The sequence below is a fragment of the Lactuca sativa genome, chromosome 5 (assembly GCF_002870075.4).
Source record: "Lactuca sativa cultivar Salinas chromosome 5, Lsat_Salinas_v11, whole genome shotgun sequence".
NCBI classification, from domain to species: Eukaryota; Viridiplantae; Streptophyta; class Magnoliopsida; order Asterales; family Asteraceae; genus Lactuca; species Lactuca sativa.
Genome location: NC_056627.2, coordinates 65,086,240 through 65,095,586, shown reverse-complemented (window position 1 = coordinate 65,095,586; position 9,347 = coordinate 65,086,240). Strand labels below are relative to the sequence as shown.

Sequence of the window (9,347 nt, the reverse complement as noted above, 5' to 3'; positions counted from 1 at the left end):
CTTCCAAATAAATTAGATAGGTTGTCTGATGCTAAAATTCTGCCTTTTAAAATTGACATGGATCGACAGAGAACAAATCAACGTCTTACAATGACGTGGAAGTTATTATTACCAATCCAGGTGTATGTGTACATTTTGGTGTGGTGGTCTGGTTGGACTTATCATCTTTCTCAAGTGTGCCCATTTCGAGTTTATTTGTGAGATGAGGTTTTTGAAGTATTTTGTGTTAATTTTGGGATAGTTTATGTTAGGAATTTTAGCTAGGAGGGAGTTTATTTTTCCTTTTATTTTGATTATTTTAGAGTTATTTAGTTTGTGCTTTTAGATTTTTATTTTTATTTATTTATTTATTTTAAAGAGTGTTGTAACATCCGCAAAATTAAGATGAGATGTTTTGTACCTTGTAAGAATTATTAATCCTTTTAATTTAATTATTAAACGGGAATAAATATCGATAGAGAATCATTGGTATGCAATTAAGGAGGTCGAGGTGATGGAAACACTATATACATTATTTCCACAAAGTTATTATTTTATGTTTCATATGTCTCGTTTGAACAATAATGGTAACAAGGTAGTATTTATTTTGGAATTAGGATGCTTTTGTAGCATCATACCAAACGACACTAAAATCACTTCAAATCGATCTCTCTCAATTATAAACTAATAGAGTTCCCCAATTATGTTGAACAATGTCTTCAATCTACCTTGATGTAACAATCTAAAATCCTTTCTCCCTCATTTCATCATACATACACATCATTTGATCATATGATGCAACCATATAGTTTCTCCTTAATTTCTCATTGCCCCTTTCACTTATGCACTTAGTACAGACAGACAACAACGACCCTCTTAACAAAGTATGTAGTGATTAATTTTTGAATATTATTTTAACATGTTTTAATAGTTTAGATGTAATTTACAAAGATTATTCTTTGAAGGGAATGCATACCCAATATATTGTGAACGTGATACTTAATTATTAGACCAAGGAAACCTTTTAGAAATCATATGTGTTACATTGACTTATATATTGTATTGTCTTTCATCTTTTTTATTGTGTCGGTTTAAAGATTTATCTTTTTTCATTTCTACATCATGTCATGTATAATCATATCGATCATTTGCATACCCATACCGTGTCATTTTGTGGCCACTTGTTGCAACATGGGTCTATTAACCCCAACATTTTCTTATAAGATCTCCAAAACCCCACATAAATTCTTATTATTATAGTTTGTTTACTAAAACCACCCTTAGGATATGTCTATAAAGATCACAAATTTCGATTATTCTAAAGTTCTTTTTGGCAAAAATAAATTAACTTATAAGCTAAGTTTATTACAATTTAATATTTGATGAAATGATTAAAATCTTAAAAATAATTTATAATATTTTATAAAATAACTTATTATTATAAGTTAGTTTGTCGATGACTCGATGGTGTAACAAGACATTAGTGAAACCAATAATCATATCTCACTATTTGACTATAGTGACTATACCCATTTGTTTCAACACTCTGTCTCTCTACATAACAATGTACAACAAGAAAAGCATAATGTACAACAAGAGAAGCATAATGTACCCTACTTTCAGACTGGTAAAAGGGTTTGTACTCCACTCCACTTCCATGTTCTAAACAACTTTTATTTAGTAGCTTCATAAGGGTCTTGAAAACCTAAAAGAATATAGCTTGGACAATCCCAATGAAATCTAAATTAAAAATCTTTTTTCAATTCCCTGATTAAATAAATACTGCTCTTTTATTTTTTCTTCTTTTAAATAAATAAATAGTAAAATTTAGTAGAGCTATATATATATAATCATATAAAGAAACTACTACTAGTGGAAGAATTTGAATAAGCTAATTAAAAAGACATTGATAAAAAATTAAAAATTCAACCCAACCAAAAAAATGAAAATAAAAGAAGACGATGAAGATGAAGATGAAGATGCATCTGTCTCTAGCTAGGAGGAGTAGGCGGGTCATATACACACTAGTGAGTACTGAACATTCTACCGAAATTTATGCATAACTGGGTTGTACAGTACAATCAATTAATGCTCTCGTTGGAATCTTGAAGTAGCTTTTTCCCAGAAGTGGCTTTATTATTATGCATCCAAACCTTGAGGACTTGTCTTTTAACTCCTACCTCTGCGCAAAACCTTTGAACTTCAGGATCATCTTCTCTTGGGATCCTCCACCCAACTTTCTCTGCGAATTCCAGCATTTTCTCCTTCTGGTCTTGTGTAAATTTAGTTCTAAATCTCTTTTTAGCAACCCCGTAAGGCGGAGCAACTGCCCCCGCCGTAAAATTAAGCTCCTCGCTGGAGGATTCAGTGGCTGCACCGCCGACGCTACCGGCGAAAGCCATTTTGACAGGTGGAGCGTTGATGGAGGAAGCCCAGTTGGGGTGGTGGTGGTGGTTGTGGTTGTGGTGGAGGGAGATTGCAGGTGGGGTACGGTGGTGGTGGTGATGGTGGTGGAATGATGGTGATGGAGATGGGGAGGGTAACGGAGGAGGAAGCTGGAGGAAAGGACCTACTGCGGGACTGGTGGTGGGATATTCTTTACGGTGGAAGTTTCTGTGGCAGTTGCAGGCTGCGCATTTGAGTGCTTCTAGGGTTCCGTCGTCTCCTGATGGCATAAACTCGCCGCATCCATCGGTGATGTTTCCACCAATGTTTGCAGCATGGTTCTTGAGACATTCTCTGTACCTCGGCATCTGCAGCGGCGACTTCAGCAGCTTAGATCCGACTGATATCGGTGTAACCGAAGCTCCGGTGCCGGGAAACCGATCTGGATCCAACCCATGATCCACCGTTTCAGAAGATGATTCCCTAATTAAGTGATTGTTGTTGTAAGGAGACGAAGTCTGCATTCCTATCTCTTTCTCACTGCCACTCAACGCCATTAATGACTCTTAAGTTGGACCCTAAAAACATGCTCCATTATCAACAAGATTCAAAACAAAACAACCCAACACATGCAGTTCTAACTTACACTTGAAAACTCGGAAACCAAATGTGTTTAGTTGTTATGAAGAGGAACAACCCTAAAAAGACAAGAAGCTTTACCTGAGAAGCAGCAGAAGGAGGTTGGATGATTTAGGTTATGGTGATGTTTTCATGGAGTTTAGAGAGAGAAAGAAAAGTTGTAGAGAGAGAGAGAGAGAGAGGGGGGGTGTTGCAGAGGTTCCAACAGGACAAGTATGAAGGCAACAAGAGACAGGTTGGTTGCCTAAGATGAAGTTAGAATAAGATGGAGAGAGAGAGAGAGAGAGAGAGAGAGAGAGAGAGAGAGAGAGAGAGAGAGAGAGAGAGAGAGAGAGAGAGAGAGAGAGAGAGAGAGTGGGAAACAACTCAACCCTAAGAGAAAGATGACATAATATGCTTAACTCTACTACATGTGAGAAGAAAGCATTTGAGTTACACATAAATAATCTCTCTTTGGAAAAAGGAAACCTACACAACACTTACATGAAATTGAGAAAAATCCATTACCACATTAACATTATTATTAAATTTATCATTGCTCGTATTTATATTTTTAGGACTATATGATATTAACCCATAATTTTGTTTTATTGTTTTAAATAGATAAAATATAAGGATGTTCACAAATGTTACGACATGTTTTTTGTAGGATTATTCAAAATAATCCAAATTTTGCAATTTACAAAAATGTCATCCGAATCCAAAATGAGTCCTTTTGGATCCGATATCCGTGGATATCCTTCCATTTAAGTGGTCTCGTGTTTAAGAAACATCCGAAATCTGGTACCCATCACACCTTGGAACTGTGTTTAGCATTATCTCATGCATTTCAAAGAGAAGAAGTATAGTATAGATTTGTAGTAGGAAAATATTACGATAAACCATGTTAGTTCTACACTTTTGACGTCCACGTTTTGGTAGTTAAAATTCAAAAAATATAGTGTCCAAAATGAAAACCCCAGTCTGAAAAACATTTACAAATTGGTCAGCTTTTTAAAAAAGAATAGGTATTATGTATATCTTTTGTACTATTTACTAAATTATTTAGGTTATACAAATCGTGGTTGGTAACTAGTTCAAAAAATCATAAAAAACAGTGTCCAAAATGTGAACACCGGTCAAAAATCCTATGAATTTTTTTTGAAATAGGTTTACTTATTGTTATTTGGTATGTGTTTCGCAGTTAGGGTTTCTAACCTAACGATATCAGTATTGTCCTAATTCTTTGATGCAAGGGTTCAATTTGATGCAAGGGTTCAATAAAATATAATTTCTTAGCTATGTATTATTTTCATATAAATGTGAGTGATATGATACATTTAAATGTGTCGAATCAATCCACAATATATGGTGTTATTTCGAAATAGGAACTTGTACTTGACTGTACGAAGTCACTATTTGTTCACCTAATAATTTTACATGAATGTTGCTTAAATTGTAGGTAAGAAATATACGAAGAAACTATATTTATATTATAAAAACTATCAAAATTATAAATGCTTATAGAATCCATCATTAAATAGCCTTTTATTATATCCTACTAACTAAATTTTTATCGGTAGTAAGAAGCATCAACTCTAAAGACAAAAGTGAAATTAGAAAGGTCATAAAGGGTGTTAAAACTCAAATTTCAAATTGAATGTAGGTATGTCTCCTAAAAATGAGTTTGGGTCAAGCCTTAAAAAGGCTAGTATTTTATATTAGTCTAGTGTATTGTTTGGTGTTTAGAACACCATGAACTACAAATTACTTATCTAGTAGTTATAAAAAAACATTATTCAGAAAAGACTACTTGTTTCATTAAAATTGGAACTTGGAGTTCCCATTTATCGGCCATATAAGATGAGGACCATCCATAGAAAGTGGGCTGGCATATGGCAATGATTTTTGATACGTAGATGATTGGATATAGGAGAAAAGAAAACAGATATGATCAAGGGAAAAATAAACAACATGATTAAATCAATGATAAAATACTTAAACAACACCAAATTGGTGAATATTGGTGTTAATAGTGATAAAGCAACAACATCACACTAACAACCAAGAGTCATCTCCTTTTGTGTATGAACACTAAAAAAAGCTTCATAAGTTATTGTAAATTCAATATTTAAAAGATGATTTTCTAGTACAACTTGGAACCTTGTATAAAGGGCTAGAAAATTGAGAGAAACAAAACTTGTGGAAAATGAAAACACTAAAGAAAGATCAAAAGTTGGAAAGCAATTAAAGTATTATTAAACACCCATTAAGAAAGCATTAATAGGATTATTATGAAGACTCTTTTGGTATGAAGACTCTTTAACTTTTTTGGGCTAACAGGAACCTAAAATAAGAATTTGAATCAAAACCAAGATAAGTTGGACACATGAAATAGATTCATATTGTACCTCTTCTGATTAAGGATGATGCCTTAAAGTGAACTTCATTACCCTTAGTCAGTTGTATCGAATTAATAGTGATGAGAGTATTCAATCCATAGTTTTCTTCAAATAATGTGAATGCAATAGCATAAGTGGAAGATCGATTATAACAAAAATTAACAAAAGAAAATATAACACATATGGCGTGTTCGACACGGAGCGTTTTGGAGTGTTTGAGAGCTTCTAGTTTCTAGCGTTTGACAAAACACTCCGTTTAAAACAAAAAAACATCGTTTGTCACTACAAACTTCTAGCGTTTAGTTTAATCAAAACGCTCCAAATCTAAATGCTACTTCATGTAGCGTTTAACAAAACGCTACAAGCTACAATCTACCCTCTACCAGCTAGTTTTGCCGAACACGCCCCTAATCTTTCAGTGACTTTCTCACCATACTTCCATTCGTTTGCGGTTGATAAGCAATGTAACACCCCTTATTTTTGGTTTGATATTTAAATCATTGGAAAATCATTTCAAAACATTTCAAAGTGATTAGTTGTGGAATTTATAGACACTCTTTACAAAAGTTGAGCAAATTAAAGTACCCAAGGGCTAAACAATCACAATATAAAAACAATAGTTCAAGTGACCACATAATATTGTGAGTTCTAAATCCCAAGTCATCGTCTAAGTCCTCATTTGCTACTACCACCTTAATACATGTGAAAAATACGGGTTAGGCTTTGGGAATGCCTAGTGAGTAACACCATGATTTTTGTGACATCCCCAATTTATCGGCAAAAAAAATCGATTTAATTATGCTTATTTCATTTCAGAGTATCCTTAAGAATTATAATGTGGAATTTGTTCCCAATAACGAGATAATATTATTACCGAACATTTCCGAAAAATGTTGTTTTATTAAAAATTACGGGATGTCATCGTCGATATAGAAACATAAGCATAACGAAGATATTACAGGTCTTACAATATCTAATGTCATATATTTCATTTAATCTCTCGTCATATCCAAATATAAAGTACATTTGTATCGCTACCTGTGACAAAAGAAACAGTAGATCAGGTTGGGAAACCTGGTGAGTACATAAGGTTTTCAACCCAGAATAATATAAACTTTAATTATATTTTCTTCAACATTCAAATATCCCCAATTACCCCATTACAGTTATCTTCACTTTCTAATCCTAATATGATGATCTCGAGGGATCTTACTTAAAGGAACTTTGTTAGTGGGTATCCATATTTCCTAAATGACTAGGCATAGTAATATGAAAATATTTTGGATAAATACGACAGTACAATAGTACTTTGGGTAAGCACAACAATACAATAGTACTTTGGATAGTCACGACAGGCACGACGGTACAATAGTACTTTGGTTTAGCACGACAATACAAAAGTGCTTTAGATAGACATGACAGACACCGATTATTATTTCGCACAACTCCCACTAACCTAACACAACCACTATAACACCCTGTTTCTGGATCATTCTGTGATTCAGGGTCGTGGGTCGGAAGTCGATTGTGTAAAGGCTTTTGGCATTAAGGAGGCAAAGTTTAGTCCTTGTAGAAGGAGGTAATGATTGTTGCGAGATCTTAACCTTTGAATTGTGTTTTGGAACGAATGGTAAAAACGGAAAATCATGGGCTAAGGTCTTGAATGAAAAATGGATTTTTTTTTCGAGAAGTTTTTAGTTCAAGATATCTAGATAATATTGTGGGGCTCTTCAATACCTTTTTGTGGATATAGATATCGTGGAAATCGAAGCTAAAACGAAGAGGTTATAACCGTTTGAAGTTAGGACGATTTTGGGTTAAGCCGCGTACGTTGGGCGTACTAGGCAAGAAGGATGACGGGTGATCAACCTGGTAAGTTGGGCGTACGTAATCAGACCCCAAACCCTAATTTGAGGGTTTTGACCCCTATTTAAGCTTTTTACCCCCCCTTCCCCCACTCCAAAAAAAAACCCTTACCATTCACAGCCTCCACCTAACAATGTCCTCCCATGAAATCCAAACCCTAGTTTGAGCTTTGTGAGCTAAATAAGGTGTTTTTGAGTGCTTTGGAGTGTGTTTGGTGCATCTTGGAGAAGAAGGAAGTCATTAGAGAAGTGTTGGTTGCATTGGAGTTTGTAGATCCAAATCTTGTTCACCTTGATCTTTCTTCTGGAGGTATAAATATTGAATCTTGATGATGCATTTGTTAGATCTGGCTAGTTTTGGTTGTTATGAGCTTTTGGTCACTTTAGTGCGTAAATTTTAGATCTTGCAAGTTTGTGACCTTAGAATGGATAAAATTAGAAACTTTATGCATCTAAAGATCATATTGGTTCGGATCTAAAGGTTAGAGACTTGGACTTATTGGATTAAGTAGAAAAAGATGCACTTTTGGTCCCTTTTAGACAGAAAAACTAGATCTTGGTGGTTTGGACCATTCTATAATAAACCATAAAAATATGAACTTGGTCCTTTTATCCCTTCCATACAAGAGTTATGAAGTCTTAATGGATTAATAAGTTAGGGTTTTGGCTTTTGGACTTTTTCTAGGCATGGAAATTCATAAAGGTGGGAACTTTTTGATTTAGAATGATGTTATGGGTGTAGATTTGAGTTTTGGATGAAAGGACTTAAGAGAATAAACACTTATTGGAAAAGTGCCATCTGACCGAGTATGATGTGTGGAGTCCTGATTCTGGATGGTGATGGGTATACTTAGCCTGAAGTTTGACTTCTTGAATTGTTGACTTTTACTTCCGTTAACCGTTGAATTTTTGACAAAGTTTAACCTTCGGTCAAACTTGAGGATTTTGGGCTATTAATTAAGATTTTATCTGGTTTTGGTGTTAGTGGATACGTGGGTGCAAGAAATGCATAAAAGGCATCGTATCGTAGTGTTTCAAAGTTCTTTGATTCAGGTGAGTCTTCTCACTGTGCTCGTGGGTCGAAAGAACCAATGTCGGCCTACTAAATTGTGTATATAGGATGCTCCTTGTCCTTGTGACTCTTGTATGCTTGCCTGTGTGGTAGTATATATGTTTTGACCAGCTGGGTCTTATTGTTGGTACTGTGATATGTGATATTGTGTGTGTTGAGACTTTGAGTAGTCTCCAGGGTTGCTGATGACCCACAAGGCGAGTTGTTTGTCTACTGAGACTTTGGTTAGTCTCCAGGGTTTTTGATAACCAATAGGGCATGCTGTTTGCCCACTGAGACTTCGGGTAGTCTCCAGGGATGTTGATAACCCATAGTTGTTTATTTGTGATGTGTTATGTGTGGTATTTTGGGGGAACTTACTATGCTTTGTGCTTACAATTTGTAGTTTAAATGTTTTCAGGCTTTCTTATATTGAAGGAGGGGCATAGATCGATCGCTTAACATCAATGGGAGACTTGTGCACATGATAGATTTTGATAATACTCTGATAAATGTTTTAAGATTAAATGGTCCTATTTAAGATTTTGTAGTTGTGATTTGAATAAACATTTAAATTTAATTGAAATTTTTGGATTGAAATTTGAGGCGTTACAAGTTGGTATTAGAGCCTTAGTTTGAGGGATTCATGCATACTCTCGGGTGTGCCTGAACTAAAACTGAGGAATTGGCAAAATTTCCTAAAAGAAAATGATTTTCTAAAAATGTTTTTAAAACAAAAGGGGGTGTGATGCGTGCAATCAGCCGAGCTCGAGTAAGTATTTCCCCAAATACCCATACATGTTTTTGATTATCATTTGATATGAGCATATGAGAATTGCATGATAGATTAGGGATAAGGATTTGCTCAATGTTGCATGGTAGGATGCCTTATTTATAAAGATGCCTTATGCATGTTGTGTGATCTGGTTTTCAGGAGCTTCTGAGGTAGGACTACCTATTTATGTAATGCTTTTAGTCCTAGATACTCGAATGTTGTCTGATTTGTGCTTTGTAGGACTCATATTGATGCGAGTTATTTATTGCATG

The 9,347-nt window shown here is 34.8% G+C and overlaps 1 protein-coding gene across 2 annotated transcripts; it reads right to left on the bottom strand.

Moving 5' to 3' along the window:
- Positions 1 to 1,866: 1,866 nt before the first annotated feature.
- LOC111880399 (zinc-finger homeodomain protein 2) lies at positions 1,867 to 3,356 on the bottom strand. 2 transcript variants are annotated; one of them, XM_023876829.3, is made up of 2 exons: positions 3,085 to 3,356; positions 1,867 to 2,904 (listed from the first exon to the last, which is right to left on the bottom strand). In XM_023876829.3, the coding sequence occupies exon 2, from the start codon at positions 2,886 to 2,888 to the stop codon at positions 2,061 to 2,063; it is 828 nt and encodes a 275-aa protein (XP_023732597.1). In that variant the 5' UTR covers positions 2,889 to 2,904; positions 3,085 to 3,356; the 3' UTR covers positions 1,867 to 2,060. The 2 variants fall into 2 exon arrangements, with proteins under 2 accessions (XP_023732597.1, XP_023732596.1); XM_023876828.3 differs by having other exon boundaries at positions 1,867 to 2,942; positions 3,085 to 3,354.
- Between the last annotated feature and the right edge of the window lie 5,991 nt (positions 3,357 to 9,347).